The sequence below is a fragment of the Hevea brasiliensis genome, chromosome 11 (assembly GCF_030052815.1).
Source record: "Hevea brasiliensis isolate MT/VB/25A 57/8 chromosome 11, ASM3005281v1, whole genome shotgun sequence".
Taxonomy (NCBI): Eukaryota; Viridiplantae; Streptophyta; class Magnoliopsida; order Malpighiales; family Euphorbiaceae; genus Hevea; species Hevea brasiliensis.
This window is the reverse complement of record NC_079503.1, coordinates 95,707,986-95,732,344: the sequence shown is the minus strand read 5'-3', so window position 1 is coordinate 95,732,344 and position 24,359 is coordinate 95,707,986. Positions and strand designations below refer to the sequence as shown.

At 31.2% G+C, this 24,359-nt stretch overlaps 2 protein-coding genes across 5 annotated transcripts; both read left to right on the top strand.

Annotated features, from left to right (window-relative positions):
• Positions 1–3,424: 3,424 nt before the first annotated feature.
• On the top strand, positions 3,425–6,327 carry LOC110650759 (cysteine-rich receptor-like protein kinase 25). The gene is made up of 7 exons (XM_021805883.2): positions 3,425–4,268; positions 4,408–4,551; positions 4,712–4,833; positions 4,911–5,121; positions 5,216–5,453; positions 5,611–5,758; positions 5,844–6,327. Exons 1-7 carry the CDS (start codon positions 3,530–3,532, stop codon positions 6,120–6,122), a joined length of 1,881 nt encoding a protein of 626 aa, XP_021661575.2. The 5' UTR covers positions 3,425–3,529; the 3' UTR covers positions 6,123–6,327.
• Positions 6,328–9,732: 3,405 nt separating this feature from the next.
• Positions 9,733–21,264, top strand: LOC110657476 (cysteine-rich receptor-like protein kinase 44). 4 transcript variants are annotated; one of them, XM_058130419.1, is made up of 7 exons: positions 9,733–10,827; positions 10,968–11,090; positions 11,173–11,384; positions 19,878–20,088; positions 20,192–20,426; positions 20,559–20,709; positions 20,799–21,264. In XM_058130419.1, the coding sequence occupies exons 1-7, from the start codon at positions 10,011–10,013 to the stop codon at positions 21,102–21,104; spliced, it is 2,055 nt and encodes a 684-aa protein (XP_057986402.1). In that variant the 5' UTR covers positions 9,733–10,010; the 3' UTR covers positions 21,105–21,264. The 4 variants fall into 4 exon arrangements, with proteins under 4 accessions (XP_057986402.1, XP_057986401.1, XP_057986400.1 ...); XM_058130418.1 differs by lacking the exons at positions 19,878–20,088; positions 20,192–20,426; positions 20,559–20,709; positions 20,799–21,264 and adding exons at positions 11,517–11,727; positions 11,823–12,057; positions 12,186–12,336; positions 12,427–12,849 and having other exon boundaries at positions 9,791–10,827; XM_058130417.1 differs by lacking the exons at positions 9,733–10,827; positions 10,968–11,090; positions 11,173–11,384 and adding exons at positions 18,181–19,159; positions 19,294–19,407; positions 19,491–19,699.
• The last annotated feature ends 3,095 nt before the right edge of the window (positions 21,265–24,359 follow it).

Genomic DNA, 24,359 nt, shown 5'->3' with positions numbered 1-24,359 from the left:
ATTGAGTCAGCAGTTCCTCTCTACTGTGACAACAATGGAGTGGTCATACAGGCTAAGGAACCCCGGTCTCACCAGAAATCCAAACATATAGAAAGGCGCTACCACATTATCAGAGAGATAGTTGGGCGAGGCGATGTAGCCATGCAAAAAATAGTATCAGCCGAAAATCCAGATGATCCATTCACAAAGCCTATGTCACAAACTCAGTTAGACCGACTTCTTGAGAAGAAGGGTCTAAGATATTGTAATGAATGGCTCTAGTGCTAGTGAGAGATTGTTAGTAGTATGCCCTAGAGCATATCATTTTGTATGTATCTTGTACATATTTTATTAATAAAAAGGCAATTTCACTTTTCCATTTATATAATATATTTATATGTAATTGAAAAGGTCCATTGATATTTTGTTAAAAATTCTATTCTTAAGTTGTTAAGAATATGAGTGATAGTATTTCTAGAACAAAGTATCATAAATTGGTTCACAATCGAGGATACTTCACAAAAGACATGACTTATCCAGAAAGATTGTAATCATGTTTGTTCCCAAGGTATTTATATGAGATATAAATAAAATAGAGTGGTGAGTCTCATGCCACATAACAAACATGATAGGCACTTATACATGATAAGTAGGCCAAACCAGTGACACTTATGATAAGCACATAGAGTTTACTCTTATCAATGCATTATCATATATCATATCAGTGCATATAATCTTTAGACCTGAGATAACACAATTATCTTGTATATAAGTGGTTTGAGTTTGATACTGCTTTCATACTTGTACTGTGTATGGGTATATGGGCATGTGTTGGCTCCTACTAGTTATATATGGAGATAGGTGTTGATCAAGATGAAATCTGTTACCCTAAGTAAATAGGGATAAAATCCTATGTTCATTTAATTGTTCTTGATGTTTCAAGTTCTTGGCCAGGACAGACAGATTTAGTCAGAAAAGAGTTTCTGATAAGAAAATCTAATTAATCAAGAACTGGAATTAAAAGAAAACATAATGTTCATAGCAAATGGGGTTTGACGTTATACATGACTCCAGCTCGAATTGGGATTTTGTAATATAGAGATTCTAATGCATGGTAACATATGATTAAAGGTTCATTTAAGGTATTCCTTATTACTGATTGGGTGGCCATGGCATATTATGCTAGATGTCAACCATGGTCTATGAGATGCCTGAAATGATTTAGAGAAATCATTTATGGTAAGAAAGAGTTTTAATGATATTAAAAGTTAATATCATTTCTCATTGCCAATAAGTAATGAGCCTAGTAAGTCACACATCTACACAAGCTAATCACCATTTAAAATGTGATTTAATTAATTAATTAATTAAAGAGTTTAATTAATTAATTAAAGAGGTTTGGTTTACAATAAGATTGCAAAGTCTCTAGCATGACTTGAAATCAAATCTAGGTTATTGGATGTATAGTATAAATTAAATTTATATTTAATTTGATTAAATATGAATTTAATTATGAGAAATTAATTAATGAAGATTAATTAATTAATTAATTTATATTTGATATAAATTGATTTAAAGAGGAGAAATTATAATTTTGGGTTGAGAACTCAAATTAAAAGGTAAGGGCAAATTGGTCTTTTCACATGGTGACATGTGGCACCATGAGATGGTGACACATGGCACCATATGATCTTGCCACTTGTCTTCCTATGATGGAAGATCACATGTCATGATTTAAATGGAGCTTGACACTTGGCTTCATAGGATTAAATCAAACAATAACAAGATGGGATCTTGTGATGACATGTGGCAAGGGAGTTAGTGAGAGTTTGACCTAAGTATATAAAGAAAAGTAATAAAGAAAAAATCACTCCTCTCTCTTTTCTCTCAAGTTGCCGTCACTTTTGGTGTCTCCTTCTCCTCTTCAATTTCTCAATTGATTCAAGGGAAAAAAACTTTGATTTCCTCTTCAATTAAAATTATTAGAAAGTGTTTCTAACTCCCAATACATTCATACAACTTTCACAAAGCATAAACCTCATCTCAAAAATGGTTGACAAGGCTTGAGAAGCCAATCTAGGGGCTGCCATTACAACTTTGGTGTGTGCTTATGGTGGACAAACTAGAGGGATAACATTTGGGGTCCTAAGTACATCCTAGGAGTTGGGATTGCATCTATTGTACATTAAGAGGTTAGTACCTAAAAATCCCTCTTTTAGTTAGGGTTTAATTGTATTAAATGTTAATTCATAATCTTTAATGGCAAATGAAATTTTAATGCATGCTAAAATATATTTTGGTATGCAATTGGGCATTGGAAATTGATTAGGATCATAAGACACTTGGTATAGTGCATGTAACCTTAGAAATAATTTTGAAATTTAAGGTTCTAATGCCCTTTAATCTACGCTTCCACTCCTTCACCAATAAGATCAACAAGCATGATTGTTCATATCAGATTATATATTCCTATAACACAACATGAAAATTTGGGTGTAATTAAATCATGTTACCTGCCACTTATTATCAAAATATCTAAACAATTACAGATTTAGATATTCAATTGGTGAGTTAATATCCTATCAATTGCACAATGAGCTCTTATTGCACAATCAACAAAATAATAATAAACAAGGATACAGAGAATATATAAATATTGCAGAATTTAAAGAAAAGAATTAAGGTTAGACCTCCCAACTTGAATGAACCTTGACTTCGATTAACCTTTACTAGATCAAAGAAGAATTAGCCACACATGGCTTACAAAACGCGCAAAAGAGAAAATAAAAGGAATTTTGTAATTTCTGGAATGATCCCCTAAAACCTGCGTTCAGCCCCTATATAAAACATAAGAAGTCCTAATAAAGGGAAAATTCTAACTAACTTTGGAAAAGAGAGAAAAAGTAGGCATAAATAAAGGAAAATTTAAAATACAATCTTTCCAAATTTGGGCATGAAATCAATAAAAATAGAATCTTCAGTCGTGCATTTGACTCTGCCTCTGCTCTGTATCCACGCGACCTTAAGCCGTGGGCACGGCTTAATGGATAGATTCTGAAAACTGGCTCATAACATGCGAAATTCCAGCCAACAGTTCAAATATTCACCAAAAAATCTAAAATCTCCACTTTTGCAATCATTCACCGTCACCTAGCCAAAATGCACGAAACCAAATAAATTCCAACATATTTATTCCAATATTTTCCCAAAATATTAAGTAAAACCAATAAAATATATGCCTATTATGCACATTATCAAGAATAAAGTATATTATTTTTTAGTGCACTGAATATACTCTATAATTTGCCATTTATTATATGTTTCTTCCTCGAACAACCACAAGGTGCACGAACTTTCCTACTTGTCACAATCACAATGTGCACGATTACTTTCTTCACGTCAAAATTTGCATACGGTGAAACACGATGGCACTTTGTGATTGAGGTGTTGAGCTAGCTTTATTACCAGCACTCTATTCAATCCAAATATCTAAACTGATAGATGTAGATGGTAAAATCAAAATATTTGAGTGTCTAAATATTCATGTTTCATGATGTTGAAATTCTTTGCATTTCTTAGCTTGCTTAGCTTGCTCAGCCATGGAATTGAAGCTACCAAAGATCCAGTTGAGCTCTTGTGCCCAGGCACCAGTACTGTCACCCCAAACACCACTTACCAAGCCAACCTTGATCTTGTCCTTTATTCTCTACTCTCCAACGCTACAACCAAAAATGGGTTCTACAAATCCAGTGCGGGCCACAGACCCTCGGACATCGTCTATGGCAGTTTTCTCTGCAGAGGAGATCTCACAACCGAAAATTGCAAATATTGTGTGGCAAATGCTACTAAAGATATGGCCCTTGGCTGCTCTGGGCACAAAGAAGCCATCATTTGGTACGACCACTGTATGGTACGATACTCCAACAACAATTTCTTCTCCATCATGGAGCTGAAGCCTTCTGTTATCAAGACGAATGGAGAGAATATATCACGCCCAGATTTCATAGTAAAACTGCGAGATATAATGAATCAGTTGGTTTCCTGGTTGGTCAGGCACTCTCAGTCATCGGACAAGAAGTTTGCCACTAGGAAGGATAAATTTGCACTGTTTCAGTTGTTCAGCTCTGCGGAGTGCGTACCTGATATCTCTGCATTTAATTGTTCAGAGTGTTTGAGAAAAGCCATTTCATATCTTCCAAGTTGCTGCAGTGGAAAAATAGGGGGTAGGATCTTACTTCCCAGTTGTTCCATTCGGTACGAGACATACTCTTTCTATAGCAGCCCAGAAGGTATGGAGCTATACACAATTCCATTCGCTCTGTACTGTCTTGGATTCAAATTCCATTGATATGTAAATCATTCTGCAAAGTAAATTTATTTTTCTGTTGAATCTCCTCATTTTTTTTCCCTTGGGGTGGAGGCATGCAGCTCATGGTCGCGCAGCTTTGTTGCGAATCATTGGTGCCGTTGCTTCTTCAGCTGTTGTTGCGATGGTGGTTTTTGCTGTAGTTTACAGGTTCTTTAGAAGGAAAAGGTTGAAGAAGTCCAGCAGTAAAATAGATGAAATAATTGGTAATTAAACAGGAAACAAATAATAAATTGCAATTTTATGCAGACTCAAACTCAATACCTAATAGTTTGGAAAATGATTAAGCATCCAGCTAAAGCTGAAGATATCTATACATTATTGCTGCTATTTCTAAATTTTGGCGTAATTTTTTTGCGTGTGTAGATCGGAGTGAATTTTCAAATATAGAATCTCTGCAGTTTCGTTTGAGTGCAATTAAAGCTGCGACCAATAACTTCGATAATCGTAACAAGCTAGGTGAAGGGGGATTTGGTTCTGTGTACAAGGTCAGTGAATTCTCTGTTTTACAAATACAAGCATCATAGTTTATAAGTTCTAACATAAGTTTTAAATGCTTTTTCAGGGTACCCTTCCTAACGGACAGGAAATAGCTGCCAAGAGGCTATCTAAATGCTCTGGGCAAGGTGCAGAGGAATTTAAGAATGAAATTGAATCAGTAACCAAGCTTCAACATAGAAATCTGGTAAGGTTGCTAGGACTCTGCTTTGAAGGAGAAGAAAAGATACTTGTCTATGAGTTTGTGCCCAACAGAAGCCTGGACTACTTTTTATTTGGTTAGCAATTAACCCCGTATATGCATGATTTTCACCATCTATTTGATTGAATGAATTGTATAGTTTTTGTGCAATCTAACATGAAATTATACAGATGCTGTAAGGAAGGATCAATTGTATTGGCCAAAACGATACAAGATTATTGTGGGAATTGCTCGAGGACTTCTTTACTTGCATGAAGATTCTCGGCTTAGAATTATACATCGTGATCTCAAGGCTAGCAATGTATTGTTGGATGGTGACATGAATCCAAGAATTTCAGATTTTGGGACAGCAAGAATATTTGGTGTAGATCAAATTGAAGGAAGTACAAATAGAATTGTTGGAACATAGTAAGTTACAAATCCTTCTTCTAAAATCAGTATTGCTTAATGTTATATGCTCTATATCATATACCTGTGTACGTAATGACCAAAAAAAGAAAGTGATCAGATTGCTAATGAGGATTGAAAATGTTTGTTGCTGCTTTCTGACGATTTCATTTTGCAGTGGCTACATGTCTCCGGAATATGTAACATTCGGAAACTTCTCAGTGAAATCCGATGTTTTCAGTTTTGGTGTCCTAATTTTAGAGATTATAAGCAGCAAGAGAAACAGCAGTTCTAAATCAGAATCTGGTGAAGGCCTTCTAGATATTGTGAGTGACTTTTTCCCCATTTTCAAGGATAGAAGATACTGTACATTCTAAAAACTTAAAATGTGACTTGGTTGAACTTCTATAGGCTTGGAGATATTGGAGAAATGGAACACCTTTGAAATTAATGGATCCAGCTTTAAAAGAATCCTGTTCCATAAATGAAGTGATCAGAGGTGTCCACATCGGTCTGCTATGTGTTCAAGAAGATATGGAAGATCGACCAACAATGGCAGCGGTAGTTGCTATGCTCACTAGTGATACTACCAGTCTACCTTTGCCTCGGCAACCTGCGTTCACCAATTCTAGTGATGTAGAGTCATACAAGCCATGTTCTACAATCTCAGATCAACTAAATACTTGCTAGTCAATTGTGTATTTATATATAGATACTGCAAGTGAGCGTACGCTCATTCCTCTGTCTAATGAAAGGGTAAATAGAAATCTAAAGTGTGGCCCTTAGGGCATTGGCTAAATTGTACAAATGTTAGATTGAGCAGGAATCAAATAATCTTAGGATTGGTATATGCATGATGTTTTAATGTGATCGTCCTTGTTCTCATTTGGGTTCATATTGTCAGAGTAAACAATGTCATCCCTTTACATGTGAGTCTCATCATATATATTATAGTTTGGATTCATGACGAATTAAGTTTAAGTAAGAATTTTCTACCAAATTCATAGCTTCATAATATAATTTTTTTATTAAAAGGCAAGTCTCAAATTAGATTAGATAGAATCGAATCAAATTCATAAACAATTTATTCATTTATTTATTTGATGTGTATCACATGGTATTGGATTTGCTTTTTTTTGTGCCATTTGCTATTCTCTTTCCTTGTGGGACAACGAGCAGTCTGCTAATGCTTCCCTTTTCGATTAAAGGATAGAAGTGCAACATAAAATTAAATTTATTTATTATCTATTTTGAAAAGTGACCATAACATCTTTGCTCCTTTTTATGACAATAATGGTACTCAACTTTTTCAATATTTGCACATTTGGAAATCTTGGAAAACTCTTATTGTCAGGAATCAAGTTCTCCCTCCCTAACATGTCATAGCTTTAAATCATCTAGAGGATTTCATTTTTGCTTTTAGTGTTTTTATCATGGTTTCTGTTATGGCACCTACTCTTGGACCTTCAGAGCCTCAAGGTTGGAGACCGCCACCTGAAGGTTTTCTAAAAATTAATTTTGATGCTGCCTTTCTCTTCTCAAAACAATTCAGGGTGTCATAGCAGCTATATGTAGAGACCACCTAAACAATGTTATAGGTTGATTGTGCAAAGGCTTAAATGTTGTTCTTAACTCCTGATAGCCGAAACTTTGCCATGTAGAGAAGCGATTAGTTGGGCTTATAATAGAGGCTTTCGTTGCATTTGGTTTAAAGGGGGTGCTGTTTTAGTTATTCAATCTTTAAATGGGTGTTCTCCTCCTCTGGAAATCTCTAGTCTGACTGTTGATATGGTTTGCTGGTTTCTTTTCAGAAATTAGTTTTCATTTTGTTAAACAAAATTATAATTGAGCCGCTCATAGTGTGGTCATCAAAATAATGCATGGTACATCCTTCACTTGTAATCAACGGATGCAAGTTAACTTTGTATTAGACTCTATGCCTTGTTAATCAGTGAATCTTTCTTTCGACCAAAAAAAAAAAACTGATCTAACCTCTAAATAATTTCAATTGAGGAGTTTGATTTTGAATTGAGAACCTTAACAATTAACACTGTTTAGGGTCTCTGCATTGAAATTAAAATTGAAATTTATAAAATCAATTAAGATTAATTTGAGATCATAATCTTTATAACATCAATTGAAATCACCGATTTTCCAACTCAAAATTGGCCAATGATAAATCAAGGCTATATGGCAGTAACAAAATTAATTAATTATTTTTAGTTGAATATGCTTAACTTGCTATTTATTCGATAAAATAAATTTTATTTAACATTATTATTTAAGCCACTATTAAAGAAAGTATTTATTTTTACATTACATTTAATATATTCTACTCATAAAGTCTTCAGAATAGCTAAATTGCCTTTACAAGCTACTTTTGTCCATAAAAAAGAATGCTTTTTAGAAAGCAGATAATGGTTTACTTATTCTGCAATCTTTTTCCTGTTTTCAGTCAGCGACTGTTGTCCAGCATGCTTTGAGGGGGAATACCTCAGCTTTGCAAATTGCGATTAATTATATTATATTATATGATTTTTACATGCATGCTCCAACTTGCTAGTCTTACCAACCGTTTTCATATTTTTCAAGTTAAAAAATACCATTGATTATCTAATAGGATTACAGATGATCTTATATCCGACCTCTGTTTTGATCGAAAGTTTGATGAAAAACCCAGCTCCCAAAACAAATTTTTCTATAATCTTTATTTTTTTTTTTCCCCGATTTTACTCCAACCACCGTCTGCTCTCATTTCAACTTGCAGTATTTCTCCTTTTCAACAAAACTTTTCTCAATTTTTCGTATCGTGCTACTCTTTTCTCTCTGGTTTACAGAAGACCCCGCTGGTGATTGTCTGCATGAGGTAGAAGTTTTCATCTTTGGGAGGGCAACCACACATTCAATTGGGAGGAATTTGGAAGGAATCGTTGGGCATGAATTTGTTGACCCACTGCAAGTACTCTGGAATTCCATATTTCTCAATGAATTTTGCTTGATTGCATCTTCCCCAAATCCATTTTTTGGGTTCTTTAGATTCCTAACTCTATTAATTCCCCGTATATTTTGGCAAAAAAATACTTTAGAAATATTTTAGCAATTGACATCGGTGGACTGAAACTAGAGTTGCTAACCACTATTTCAAACTCAGAAGAAACAGATGCAATCTTTTCATGAATGTCGATTACCCGTAGACAATTGAATGTCGAGGCGTTAGCACCCAATTGGCCACGCCTTTGACTTGTGCTCTTTAAACAACACAGTAGAAACTGTTGTGTGCACACATGTAAGGGAAAAATTATACAATGAAAATGTGCGTACTTCACCGTAACTATTGATTATAACGAGTCTAACCATTAACTATAATGATTCTTACTTGAATCTCATCATAATAAATAATTATAATAAAATCGTTATATATATATATATATATATATATATATGTTCCACTGGATAAAAATTCCAAGTAAGGGAATTTCTCATCAATTCCAATGGGCAGTTTCTGGGCAGTTTCTATGGATCATGATTTTCTTTATGAGCTCCTGTTGTAATTTATTGAGTTCAGCTCATGCTAGTTTCATAGAAATTTCAATTAGATTGCGGTCAACTTTGTTAGTTGCAAAGTTGGAAAGTTTGGTTATGTTCACATTATTTTCTTTCTCCTGTCCATTAATTGATTTGTTATACTTCTAAACGTAACTTCAAAGGAAACATCATAACTTATATTTTTGTCTATTAAAAGGATATCTTGATTAGCGTAAGAAATAGAAAAAAAATAAAATCTTTAGTTTTAATTTTTCTATTTATTTATTTTGAAATTAATGCATAGCTTATCCATAAAATACTTTTTCTTTTTTCAACTGAAAATGTTAAGTAGCATGGTCTTGTCAATTTTCTTTTATATACAGAAATGCAAAATAATTCATGTTGTAGTCCGTTATAAAAACAATTAAATATAACTCAATATTATGATAAAAATAAAATCTGGAATCTCTTAATTGACACTGAATATGATAAGTGTATGATATCCCTATTTCGTTTAAATTGCAAATTCATTTAAAATTTTTCTGATTGATTTTAAATCATTTGAAATAAATTCCAACAGTTCCGAAACCATTAACATGGGAGAGAATTAATATTAATAGAAAATTTCTTCATTAATATTTTAGAAAAGTCTAATATATATTATATTTTTTTCACTTCCATCACCATCCATTGGTTGTCGCACAAGTCTCCCTTCTAGCATTTAGATTTTTCAATTTTCCACTGGGACCATTTCTCCTCAGCATTTTCTACTTTCTTTCCCACCTCATTACTCAGAAGATAATTTCGCTTGACTTGACTTGAGAAATGACCCCTTCGCCCAGCTGCCAACGGCCTGTATTTGCATTTTTTCGTATAACAGTCTCATAAACCTTAATTAACCAGTAAACAGAAAGGGCTTCCATATATGTGCTCCCACTGCTATTATAACTAGTGCGATGTTGATTACATATCGAGAAAGAAAGAGGGGGAAATAGCAAAATAGATTTTTTTTTTTTAATCATCTTTGTCGAGCAAACGAATTTGATCCACCAAATGATCCCCATTAAAATTTCCTTAGTCTTTCCCTTAATCTTGCTTGGCGTTACCATTACCTCTGAAGCGCAGCCCACATATCTCTATCATATTTGTCCAAACACAACCACTTTCAGCAGAAACAGCCCCTACGAGGACAATCTTAAAACCGTCCTGTCTCAACTTTTGTCGCCCGCACAACGCCTCAATGGGTTATCTAATACACCTTTTGGGAAAGAGCCAGATGTTGTCTATGGCCTCTCTCTATGCATTGGAGATCTTAGCACCGACATCTGCCAAGAATGTGTCTCCAATGCGACAGAGAAGATTGCCCAACAATGTCCTATCGAGAAAGAGGCCATAATATGGTATGATGAATGCTTCCTGCGTTATTCAAGTCAATCTATCTTATCCAAATTGGCAGAGCGCCCTGGGTTATATATGTGGAATACACAGAATGTCTCAGACCAAGAACGTTTTAACGAGCAAGTGATGATAACCATGAACAGAACAGCAATGAAGGCCGCAGGTTTTCCAAAAGGTGCTATAAAATTTGCTGTCAACGAAACAAATTTTACCACGTCTCAAACACTGTACACCCTCGCGCAGTGTACACCGGACCTAACCGAATCCGATTGTCTTCAGTGTCTTCAGACAGCTATCTTACGTTTGCCAGATTGTTGTAGTGGAAAGCAAGGAGGAAGAGTATTGTTTCCGAGCTGTAATATTCGGTACGAGATTTATCCATTTTATAACGCAACCGGATTTCATAGTGAGGCAAACACTGAAACTGAGGTCACTGAAGCACCCGTCTTACCTCCTCCACCTCCACCTCCAGGTTCAATAACAAGACCTGAAACTAAAGTTGAAAAACGAAGAGGAATTGAGAAATAATTAATTAGTAATTATCGTCTTCTTTTTTAATTCGGTTTCTATATCTTAAACTATGATATTACAAAGCCAAAATATTCATTTCAGGAAGGAAAGAAGGCGAAAAAGCTCAGATTAAAGTCATTGCAAGTACTTCTGCAGCGGTTTTAGTGTTAGCGCTATTCGGTTCCTCCATTTATGCCATATGGAGAAGGAAGTTTCTTAAAAAGGGTACGGGGAAATTCTTTCTAGCTAACAAGATATCACAACGATTATATTACCTTTATTTATATTAACAAAATGATTACTGCAGAGGAGAAAGAAATTAGCCAAGAGGTTCAATTACTTGACTTGGGAATAGGAAGAATTGGAGTTGACACTTTAAGTAAAAGTACTCAAGAAGAAGAGATGCAAATGAGCTCTCAGGATTTTCCTATGATTCCGTTTAATATTGTATATGAAGCAACGAAGCATTTTTCTGGTGAAACCAAACTTGGAGAAGGCGGGTTTGGCCCAGTTTACAAGGTAAGCTTGATTATTAACTCGAGCATTAACTCTCAGCTTATCAGATCGCTAGCTTCAATACTTACAATGATAATTTCGATAGAAATACATCCTTGTTTTTACAGTGCAATATTAATTGAAAAATGCTTCCAGGGCACATTCGTAGATGGCAAAGAAGTGGCAGTTAAGAGGCTCTCAACAACTTCTGGTCAAGGACTACAGGAATTCATGAATGAAGTCACTTTAATTGCCAGGTTACAACACAGAAATCTAGTCAGGCTTCTAGGATGTTGCCTAGAAAAAACTGAAAAGTTGCTTATCTATGAGTATATGCCCAACAAAAGCCTGGATCGCTTTATTTTTGGTTCGACTCTTAAACTCTATACGATCATATACTGGAAATTAATGGAAGGTAGAAAAGGTACTTACTAACTTGAATTCTGTGCATTTGCTTCTCAGATTCAAACATGGGTTTACTTCTTGATTGGCAAAAACGCCTTTGCATCATCAATGGGGTTGCCAAGGGTCTCTTGTATCTGCATGAAGATTCTCGACTTAGAATTATTCACCGTGATTTAAAAGCTAGTAATGTTTTGCTCGATTATGAGATGAACCCGAAGATATCAGACTTTGGAATGGCAAGGATTTTTGGGGGAAATGAGAACAACAGTACAAAAAGAATTGTTGGAACATAGTAAGTGTGAACAAAGCTTTCCTTCTGTAAACCTTCCTTCAAATATATTCTAATTCTAAATGATGAACAAAACTTTCATAAATTTAATTGGTAGCTAATGTTATCTAGTTTCCCATGAATTCAATCAGTGGATATATGTCTCCAGAGTATGCTATGGAAGGACTTTTTTCAGTAAAATCAGATGTTTTCAGTTTTGGAGTTCTGATCCTAGAGATGATTAGCGGGAGAAGGAACAACCGATTTTATCTTTCAGAGGAGGGTGAAAGCCTTCTTACTTATGTACGTTCCTATCCCTTTCTTTCTCTTGAATGAAAGAATACTAATATTATCATTTGGAATTGAACATTTGGAATTCCATGTTATTTTTAGGCATGGAAATTATGGTCTAAAGGTGAAGGACTGGAATTGATGGACCCGTCACTTGTGAAGTCAAGTGTGGCGGCCGAGGTGCTGAAGTGCATCCATATTGGATTGTTGTGTGTGCAAGACGACCCAGCAGAGAGACCTACTATGTCATCCGTTGCTGTCATGTTGGGAAGTGATACCCTAACGCTTCCTCAACCCAAACAACCAGTTTTTTCTATTGGGCAATTTGTTGCAAGATCAACTCCATTTTCAAGTTCCAAAATTTGTTCTGTTAATCAGATAACTCTTTCAAATGTATCACCACGCTGATTGTGATTTAGTAACTCTTTTCAAGTGTATATATATATGTATTGTGCCACTTCCATACTGTGTATTATTGCATTTTTAACACTTGTATAAAAATTTATTAATGCTGTTATTTATATCCATATAATGTCTAATATTAAGAATAATCTAATTAGTAGATTTTTTTTTAATTGTTTAATTAAGAAACCAAATTTTTAATCATAATCTCATTACTTTTTCTCTCTTTTCTTTAGAAGTGAGAACTTTTCAATTTAGATTAAAATATTAAATAAATCGATCAAATTTAAAAAGTTGTTTAAATTTATTAAATAATTTAATTTAATTCAATTTTATTATTTAATTTTTAAAATATTCAATTAATTTGGTTTTTAGGAAAAAAAAAAGAAAGAAAAATCCGACCAGGTAATTACAAGTTAAGCACGCCATCCTCACCTCTGCACTTAATTAGCTCTCTGTTTCTTTCAAAATGGCTAACACCGCCACCATGGCCACCGCAACAACAGCGACAATCATAACGATCGAGTCCATTCTTGAACAAAAGCCTCCAAGAACACAACAATAAATCCACCAAGATTTTTGACACTGAAGTCGCTGCGTCACTGGAGTTGGGTCAGCCTGAATATGGACGTCCACACCACCAACGGGTTGTTGTTGAGTAACGATTGTTAGATTGTTAAATACTATTTAAGTTCAGAGATAAAAAAAATTAATTTATCTTTATAAATTATTAAAATTTTGTATATACGATTAATGTATAAATAGAATGATAATATTTAACTTACTTTTATAATTTATAAAACTAGAAGCTTAATTATATTTATCTTCAATTCTACGAAGTTTCGAGTTTGAGTTTAATGGGAGTTTTATATGAAAGAAAGAAAATTAATACACAATGAAATATACTATAAATGACTTAAATTTTTTGTCTGATTAGTTTACTTTCCATTTTCTTTGTCAGTTTCTGTTGCCATTTAGTCATCCAAGTCATGCTAGTTTCATAGAAATTTCAATATTAGATTGCAGGTCAAGCTTGTGAGTTGCAATTTATAAAGTTTGGTTATGCTTTTACTTTTCATTATTTTCCTTCTCTAACTCTTAACAACTATATTAGTCATATTTGTTTCCATTAGTTGATCTGTTATCCTCTAAATTTTTTTTTTTTTCAAATTCTAATCTTTAAAGGTATAAAATCTCTACCTGAGAGATTATTAGATATTTCCATTACAAATGTATCATTTCTCACAATTATATAAGACTCATTCTTTATATTATAAAGATGATCCATTTTTCTATAAGAAAGTAAGTACTGCTTTTGTATACATTGAGAGTGTTCTATAATCGCTAAATTATTAAAATAATATAATAAAATTTAATATTTTAATATTTTATTAATATTTTAAAGTGCGAATCGTTGGACTATTAAATACAATTTAAATTCGGACCGGAGATGAAAAATTAATTTAATTCTATAAATCATTAAAATTTCTTATATATCATAAATAGAGTGATAATATTCAACTTATTTTTATAATTTATAGGAAAAGAAGGTTAACTCATCGGTATATTGTAATTGTTTTTAAAATTGCGAACTCTTAAATTGAAATCTTAGGTGGAACTTATTATAAAAAAGAAAAGAGTAATGCTAAATTGATCAAATTGATTCGGATCAAATTGGGCATTATTGAAAGCCAAAAATTATAATTTTTATCCTTATATTAATGCATTAAAAATGGATAGAAATTACAACCATAATCTTTATTGTTGTTTTCTTGAAAAGTGATGTAATCCAAGTTGTCCAATAAATATATTTCTAGCAGCTAGAGTCTCTGTTTATTATTTGATAAAATTTTAATTTATTAATTAATTTATTTTTATCGACAATACAATTAATATAACATTTAAATCCAAATATTTTTATTATAAAATATTATTAAAAAAATTTAAATTTTAATTAAAAATTTTAAGTTATTCAAAAATTTATATATATCTACTAATTATACTATGTAATGTTGTAATTTTCAAATAAATTTTTAATTTTATAATATAGTTAATATTTATTTAACATTATACTAGTTAAAATTCGATTTCACTCTAGTTGAACCTCAAACTCTTAATTATATAATTTAATTGATTTTCGATCAGGTTGAATTTAAAAGCCTTGATGATTACCATAAAACAAATGTCATGCTGCTTTTAATTATTTGGCATCAAAAAGAATTTTAAATTCAAATTATTTTTATTGTAAAATATTATTAAACAAAGTTTAAATTTTAATTAAAAATCTTAAATTATTTAAAAATTTATATATAACTACTAATTATAATATGTAATGTTATAATTTTCAAATAAATTTTTAATTTTATAATATAGTTAATATTTATTTAACATTATACTAGTTAAAATTCAATTTGACTCTAGTTAAACTTCAAACTCTTAATTATATAATTTAATTGATTTTCGATCATGTTGAATTTAAAAACCTTGATGATTACTATAAAATATATGTCATACTACTTTTAATTATTTAGCATCGAGAGGAATTTGTTCATTAACTTTAGGAATTTCCAATGATAGCTAGATTAGCTTTTATATATATATATATATATATATATTCTTTTTAAAATTTGATACTTTTATATGTGTGGAGTAAGGGATGAATTTACAGGTAAATGTACAAACGGTTCAATCATTATTTAAAATTAAAAAAAAATAATACAAAATGGTTGATTTTTGTGAGAGCAATTTTTTTTTTTAATTACAAAAAAAAAAGAATTTGAAATGATTGCTTTTTTCCTCGAGCAATTTTTTTACTTAAAAAATATAAAACGAATCAAAACCATTGCATGGAAAATTTTAACATTTAAATATCACCCAATCAATTAAACATCTTTACATTATTTTCTCTCCTTTTTTATTGATATTGAGCAATTGAATAGTTATATGGTTGAATTCAACTACTATTTAATCTCTAGTTAAATAATATGAATCAATTATATATATAATTATTGTATAATTTAATGAAATATAATTAAGAAGCAATTAATAAAACATCTAGTGTTATGTACTTATTATATAAAGCACACATAGCATATTTAATTATAATATGTTTCAAAATTGATTTAAGTATCAATTGAATTATGAGGAGCAATTAATGAAAAATGAAGAATATATTATAATGTTATGTGCTAATTATATGGAGTTAATGTATGCATAGTAAATTTAATTGTAATATATTTAATAATTGATTTAAGTATACTAATTGAATTATAATAAGCAAATAATTACAAATGTATCACATATTACAGGGACATGTACTAATTATACGGAGATAAGATATACATGATACATTTAATTATAATATATTTCACAATTGATTTAAGTACTAATTTAATTAAAATGTGCAATTGATGAAAGATTTAGCGTATATATTATAGCGCAATGTACTAATTATACAATGTTAAGGTGTACATATCACATTAAATTATAATATACTTCATAATTAATTTAAATACTAATTGAATTATAATGAGCAATTAATGAAAGATCTAACATGTATTATAGTGTTATATACTAATCATATGAAACTATAATTTGCATAGCACAAATAATTTAAACATATGATTTAATCCATACGCTATTTCATATTTAATTCAATATTATATTTAAGAAAAAAATGTACACTATTAGTAAATCAATATTTTAAATATGATAATTTATATTTTTTTAATTTTTATTATAACTACAAACATGTTATTGTCTTATTGAGTGAAATTTGATAGCATTTATTAAATTGTACCATATAGTAGGGATATATATATATATAACATCATCTTTCAAAAGAAAAAGAAAAAAAAAAGCAAATATTTACATAATGCTACAAGAAATTAGGACAAAAATCATGATTTTATTTATTATTATTATTATTATTATTATTATTATTATTTGTTATCGGTTTTCATGGATATATTATGAATTAATTAATGAAATAAAAAATAATAGGCAATAAATTTTAAAAAGTTGTTTCATTGGAAATATACTGCATTGAAAACAAGCATTTTGATTAAATGCTTCAAATATTATCTTTCCCCAAACTAAAGGTTATTAATGTAATTACATTAGAACATTTAGTTAATACAATTTTAATAAATATAAGTAAAACGTCAAAAATACTATTATACCCCGGCCCTATTGATCTGCCGTGAAGCATTATTGAAAAAGAAAAAATAATACATAATGAAATATAATGTAATTATAATGATTTAGATTTTTGTCTAATTTTTTTTTTATTTTTAAAGTGTAAGAAATGAAAGTCTTGACTTTGAGTTTTTCTATCTGTTTATCTTGAGATTAATTATATTTATGGTGAAAAAATAATTAAATAAAAAGACTATCAGTCAATATGTAGCTCACTAATTATTATTTAACCCGTTAAATCTCTATTAAATAAATTTTAAAAAAAAAACTTAAATTATTTCATTTTTTTAAATTGTTTTTGAATTAGCTCCTCCCTTTCCCTGAATGAGCTGAAAAATCTGCATTCAAAAGGGAAAGAAGTCATACTTTAAGTTGGTATTCTTCTTGAACTGAATATATCAAGTAGCCAGGCATTGTCAATTTTCTTTTATATAGAAATGCAAAATAATTCATGATACAGTTGTAAGATTTTGACCGGTAGTATTAATTATTGTATCAGTTAAAATCAATTTCTTCGATATGGCATGATATTAATTGATATTTATTTTAATTAAATTAAATTAATTATATAATGATATTTGATGGACGTATCAGATTAAATCTTAAAGATATATATAGATTGGTCATCTCTCTACCCATAAGATCACATACATTCTCTTTCATAAAGTTAGAAATATTAGTCATCTCAAGAAAGTCTTTTATCACTAAAGTTTTGTATGTAAATCAAGAAGGGTCAGAAGGGAGAAATCAATTTATAAAATTAAAAAGTCTTTTTCAATTATTGCCGTAGATCTATTAAACTCTGTATTAGATATATTTTCTAGATCTAAAATTTACTTATTCAAGATTTATTATTAGAGTGATAGTTAAATTTTATATTTATGATTCATACTATATTTATAACCGTTATGATTTATTATGAATTATTTTACAACCGTCATTGTAAAAACAATTAAATATAACTAAATATTATAATAAAAATAAAATCTGGATTCTCTTGATTAATACCAAGTCGCCTCCCCCCACTCCCTTTCGTCTCTCTCTCCTAATTAGTTGTCTTTTCCGTCTCCCTTCTAGTCTTTAGATTTTTCAATTTTCTAGTATTTTAGAAAAGTCAGCAGTTCCTACTTTCTTTCCCACCTCAATAGTCGATCGGATGATAATTTCGCTTGATTTGACTTGAGAAGTCTTTCCTGTATTTGCATTTTTCCAAATAACAGTCTTATGCATACATATGTTAATTATGATGATCTTTTTCTTTTTTTTCTCAGAAAGAAAGGTGGGGAAATAGCAAAATAGTTTTTCTTTCTATTTTTTTTAATCATCTTTGTCGAGCAAAATAATTTGATCCACCAAATGATCCCAATTAAAATTTCCATAGTCTTTTCCTTAATCTTGCTTCGCGTTACTATTACCTCTGAAGCGCGTCCCACATATCTCCGTCATATTTGCTCAAACACAGCCACTTTCGCCACAAGCAGCACCTACCAGGCCAATCTTAAAAATCTCCTCTCTCAACTTTCGTTGCCCGATGCCCTCACTGGGTTCTCTACCTCCTCTTCTGGGAGTTACCCAAATGATGCCCACGGCCTCTCCCTATGTTTTGGCAATCTTAGCACGGACATATGCCAAGAATGTGTCACCTTGGCGGTAGGGGAAATCGTCCAACTATGTCCTATCGAGAACGAGGCCATGATATGGTATGCTGATTGCTTCCTGCGTTATTCAAATCAACCTATCTTACCCGTCAGGGTACCGGACCCGATGATATATATGTGGAATACACAGAATGTCACAGACCAAGAACTTTTTAACGAGCTATTGGAGAAAACCATGAACGAAACAGCAGAGGAGGCTGCAGCTGCAGCTGCTTCAGTTGCAGGTGCCCCATTACGACGTAAAATATTGGCTGTCAAAGAAACGAATTTTACCACGTTTCAAAACCTGTACACCCTCGCGCAGTGCTCACCGGATCTATCTGACGTCTTTTGTCTTCAGTGTTGTCTTCAGTGTCTCCAGATAGTTATCGCAAAATTGCCAAACTGTTGTAGTGGAAAGCAAGGAGGAAGGATCTTATCTCCGAGCTGTCACATTGGATATGATATTTATCCATTTTATAACGCAACCGGATTTAATCGGGAGGTTTATCCAACTTATAATACAACTGTGGTCCCGGCTTACCCTCGTCCTCCTCCTCCCGATGAAATACCTCCAGGTTCAATAACAAGAACTAAAGGTAAACAGTTGAAAAATGAAGAGGAAATGAAAAATAATATATTAGTAATTAGCGTCATTATCGTCATCATCCTTTTTAATTCCGTTTCTATATTTTAAATTATGATATTACGATGCCAAAAATGTTCATTTCAGGAGGCAAAACAACTCAGATTAAAGTCATTGCAAGTACTTCTTCAGCGGTTGTAGTCCTAGTGCTCTTCGGTTCCTTTATTTATACCACATGGAAAAGGAAGTTTCTAAAAAAAGGTATGGCGAAATTCCTTCAACCTAGCAGGATATCACAACGATTATATTACCTTTCTTTTATATTAACAAACTCTTTGCAGCAGAGAAGAAAGAAATTAGCCAAGAGGTTCAATTACTCAACTTGGGAATAGGAAGACTTGGAGTTGATCATTTAAGTAAAATTACTCGAGAAGAGATGCCAATGAACTCTCAGGATTTTCCTCTGATACCGTTCAATATCATATATGAGGCAACGAAACATTTTTCTGATGAAGCTAAACTTGGAGAAGGCGGGTTTGGTCCAGTTTACAAGGTAAGCATGGTTATTAATTGACCATTATTGCATCTAGCAGAAAATCACACAACAAATGCACGGAGCTTGTCAGATCGCTAGCTCCAAATTCCCATACTTCCACAAAGAAAAATGAAAATATCGGTAGACATACATCTTCGTTTTTACAGTGCAATATTAATTGAAAAAATGCTTCCAGGGCACATTAGAAGATGGCAAAGAATTTGCAATTAAGAGGCTCTCAAAAACTTCTGGTCAAGGACTACAAGAATTCATGAATGAAGTCACTTTAATTGCCAGATTACAGCACAGAAATCTTGTCAGGCTGTTAGGATGTTGCCTAGAAAAAAATGAAAAGTTGCTCATCTATGAGTACATGCCCAACAAAAGCCTCGATGCCTTTCTTTTTGGTTTGATTCTTTAACTATATACTACCTGTTATCATCTACAGGAAACGAGAGGTAGAAAATGTACTTTGCTGATTTGAGTTCTGTGTGCATGCATGCTTCTCAGATTCAAGCCTAGGTTTACATCTTGATTGGCAAAAACGCCTTGGCATCATCAGTGGGGTTGCTAGGGGTCTCTTGTATCTGCATGAAGATTCTCGACTTAGAATTATTCACCGAGATTTGAAAGCTAGTAATGTTTTGCTCGATTACGGGATGAACCCGAAGATATCAGACTTTGGATTGGCAAGGATTTTTGGAGGAAATGACAACAACAGTACAAATAGAATTGTTGGAACTATGTAATTATGAACATAACTTTCCTTCTCTAAACCTTTGTTCTTCAAATATATTCTAAATGATGAACATAACTTTCACAAATTAAATTGCTACTTGCTAGCTAATTTTATTTAGTTTCCCTTGAATTCAAACAGTGGATATATGTCTCCAGAGTATGCTATGGAAGGATTATTCTCAGTAAAATCGGATGTTTTCAGTTTTGGAGTTCTCCTGCTAGAGATGATCAGCGGGAGAAGGAACAACCGATTTTATCTTTCTGAAGAGGGTGAAAGCCTCCTCACTTACGTATGTTCCTACCCCTTTCTTTCTCTTGAATGAAAGGATACTAATATTATCATTTGTAATTGAACTTTTGGAATTCCATATCTTTTCAGGCATGGAAATTGTGGTCTAAAGGTGAAGGATTGGAATTGATGGACCCATCACTTGTAAATTCAAGTGTGGTAGCTGAGGTGCTAAAGTGCATCCACATTGGATTGTTGTGTGTGCAAGACGACCCAGCAGAGAGACCTACTATGTCATCTGTTGTTGTTATGCTGGGAAGTGATACCTTGACACTTCCTCAACCCAGACAACCAGTATTTTCTGTTGGGCAATTTGTTGCAAGATTAGCTCCATTTTCAAGTCCCAAAATTTGTTCTGTTAATCAGGTAACTCTTTCAAATATATCACCGCGCTGATTGTGATTTAGTAACTCTTTTCAAATGCATCATTTGTTGTTATTCAGCAAACTTATTCAATACTTTACATAATTCTTGTAATATATATATTTAAAATTGTAGCTTGGGGGCTAGTTTGCAGAGCACATTCATATTCGAAAGCCGATAGAAATTTCTTAAAGAGGATTCTAGCAATACTTTCTCACATATTCTCTTTATACACTTTATATATATATATATATATATATATAAAATTGATCTAAATGTTGGAAAAACAGAGGAGATGAGCAAAATTTGTATTTCATTGAAGACAAAATAAAACTCTCTCAAACACAATATAAAAAAGACAGAGATGAAGAGAAAAACATATTTATATATTAAAATAGAGGATATATAACCAGTTATATTTAAAACAAGAATTTTTTTTTCTTTATTTTGGTAGCTTAAAACTCCTTTCTCAGCAGCTCACTTTTTCTCTTTGCTCCACTCTCAAATTCAACAGCAAGCTCTTCTTGAAACATTGCTTGTTTTAGCCAACATATGCCCATACTTAGATATGGTTATATTTTTTTTCTTTTACACAATAATTTTAATCTAATTATTATTCAAAAATTATATCAACTTCCTATCAGATATGATATGAAACATATTTTATGATTTAATAAAATATTATTTTTACTAATTTGAAATCTATTTGTGATTTATAATTCTTTTTCCATATTAATAAAATATTAATGCTGTTGTTTACATCTATATAATGTCTAAAATTAAAAATGAATCTCCTAATAGAAATTTTTTTTAACTTTTTAATTAAGAAACTAAATTTTTAATCATAATCTCATTATTTTTTCTCTCTTTTTATTTAAAAGTGAGAACTATTCAATTTAAATTAAACTATTAAATAAATCCATCAAATTTAAAAATTTGTTTAAATTTATTAAATAGTTTAATTTAATTCGATTTTATTTTTTTAATTTTAATATATTCAATTAATTTGGTTTAAAAAAAAAAAAAAAAAAAATCCGACCGGTAACTTACAAGTTGAGCACGCCATTCTCTCCTCTGCCCTTGGCTCTCTGTTTCTTTCAAAATGGCTAACGCCATCACTACCGCCGCTAACACCACCACCACCAACAACAGCGATCACAAGGATCGGAGCCTTTCTTGAGCAAAAGCCATTAAGAACACAACAATAAATCTACCAAGATTTTCGACACTGAAATCGCTGCACCACTGGAGTTGGGTCAGCCTGAATATGGATGGACCACTAACGGGTTGTTGTTGGGTAACGATTGTGTGAGCCTTGGGTCTGGCTTAATGGGATTCCAGTCTCTTCATTTGTCTCGGATGCTGATTTGAGTTGCCTTAATATGCTAGATTCGAGGTTATCATCTAATTCGAGCAAGAATTTATTTTTTTTTTTTAATTTTACACATTTCTATTAAATTCATCTCCATGATTGAGGAAAATGTTTTAGGTTTTCCTAATTTCCTCTTATTTTGTTTGAGAGAAAGTAGAGTAAGTGATTTCTTAATTTTCTTTAAATGGAAAAGATATCTTTTCCTAATTTTCAATTTAATTTTTTATAATTAACTTTTAGCACATTCAATTGAATTTTAATCTATTCAATTTGATTTTTAGTATTGATTTATCAATTTTACTTATTTTTATATCAAAATAATTTATACTCAGCAACACCTTCTTCCATTGTGAATTCATTGGCATCTTCCTTCCTCTACGGTGAACCTAGTACTCCCTTGCCGATGGTGTAAATGAACCGAGCAGAGTTAAATATCCATAAGCTTAAATTGGCCTCGTTTAGAAAATGAATTCTAAATTATTTAAGTCAAATCAAACTTTTTATCAAACTAACTCTTAAGCTATTTATGAATAACTCGACTCATTTACATAATTAGTTTTAAATTTAGAGGTATGAAATTTAAACTCCATAATTTTGATTAACTTTCATATAAGAAAATTTAATTTTTGTAAAAAAATAAATTTTAATTACAAATAACTATATTTAATAAATATTATATATATATATTAATTATAAATAATATATTATTTTTACAATATTTATATATAAGATAATCTATATTTATAATATAATCAAACATAATAATTAATATAAATATTTTTAACCGATTCATAAATTTGCGAGTCTTAACAAGCCAAACATTATAAAGTTTTAGCTTGATATGCTTATTAAACGAGCCTAAAAATTGAACTCTCAGCTAATTTTCTAAACGAATTGAATTGAGTTGAACTTTTATTGAATTGAATTGAGTTAAACTTTTATCGAAACGAATCTCGAATAGTTTTCAAGCGGTTTAGCCCAATTACACCCTACTCCACTGAAAAAAAAGTGTACAGGCTAGAAATAATCCCAGAAGCAGCATAGCTCGGACTCATTGAGTTGTGACCTTAATAATATTGAAAATTTTATTTAAAAAATTATTTTGTCATCTTAAAGTTCTTATAATTAAAGAATATTAAATACATTTATTTTCATTGGCTTTTTTAAATACATCAACAGGTCCACTAAATTCATATAATATTAGTTTTGTTTTTCTTTTATAAAGATAATTCTCACCGAACTAGCTTGCGTTTTCTTTATGAGTTGCTTGTTGCCATTAAGTCCAACTCTTGCCAGCTTCGTAGAAATTTCAATTAGATTAGCCGTGAGTTGCATGTCAATTAGAAAGTCTGGTTATGTATGTTTTCATTATTTTCTATCTCTCGTTCTTCCAACTATCGGCTATATTTTTTTCAATTAATCGATTTGCTCTCCTCTAAAATTTAACTTCAAAGGTCTAGAACCTCTGCCTGAATATAAAAAATTTAAAATTTTAATATTATATTAATTACTAAATATAAATTAATTTTATTTTTATAAATGATTAAAATTATCTATATATATTCAAAGAAAAATAATAATACGTAATTTATTTTTATAATTTGTACAAATAAAAAACTATGTTAATAATTAATTATAAAGACCACTATAGTTTTGACATTAGCCAATGAACCAAGAAAGTCTTTGCTTTCAAAATTGGAAGAACTCATACGTTAAGTTAGGCTTTTTTTTTTCTTTTTAGCTGAGCACGACTAAGTCTACGCTAGTTTTGTCGCTTTTATTTTTTCAAATAAACAAATATAAAAAATTAAAATATATATAATTATATATTTATAGATATATTCTATTATATATTTTATTTCTTATGAACGAGATTTAAATAAAAAAAAATTTCCTCAATTATAAAAACAAATAAA

Coding starts and splice junctions, on each gene's coding strand:
- LOC110650759 (XM_021805883.2), top strand. CDS start 3,530: ATGATGTTGAAATTCTTTGCATTTCTTAGCTTGCTTAGCTTGCTCAGC. Junction 4,269..4,407: donor TTTCTATAGCAGCCCAGAAG/GTATGGAGCTAT, acceptor GGAGGCATGCAG/CTCATGGTCGCGCAGCTTTG. Junction 5,122..5,215: donor CCTGGACTACTTTTTATTTG/GTTAGCAATTAA, acceptor GAAATTATACAG/ATGCTGTAAGGAAGGATCAA.
- LOC110657476 (XM_058130416.1), top strand. CDS start 18,280: ATGATCCCAATTAAAATTTCCATAGTCTTTTCCTTAATCTTGCTTCGC. Junction 19,160..19,293: donor TTCAATAACAAGAACTAAAG/GTAAACAGTTGA, acceptor TGTTCATTTCAG/GAGGCAAAACAACTCAGATT. Junction 20,089..20,191: donor CCTCGATGCCTTTCTTTTTG/GTTTGATTCTTT, acceptor CATGCTTCTCAG/ATTCAAGCCTAGGTTTACAT.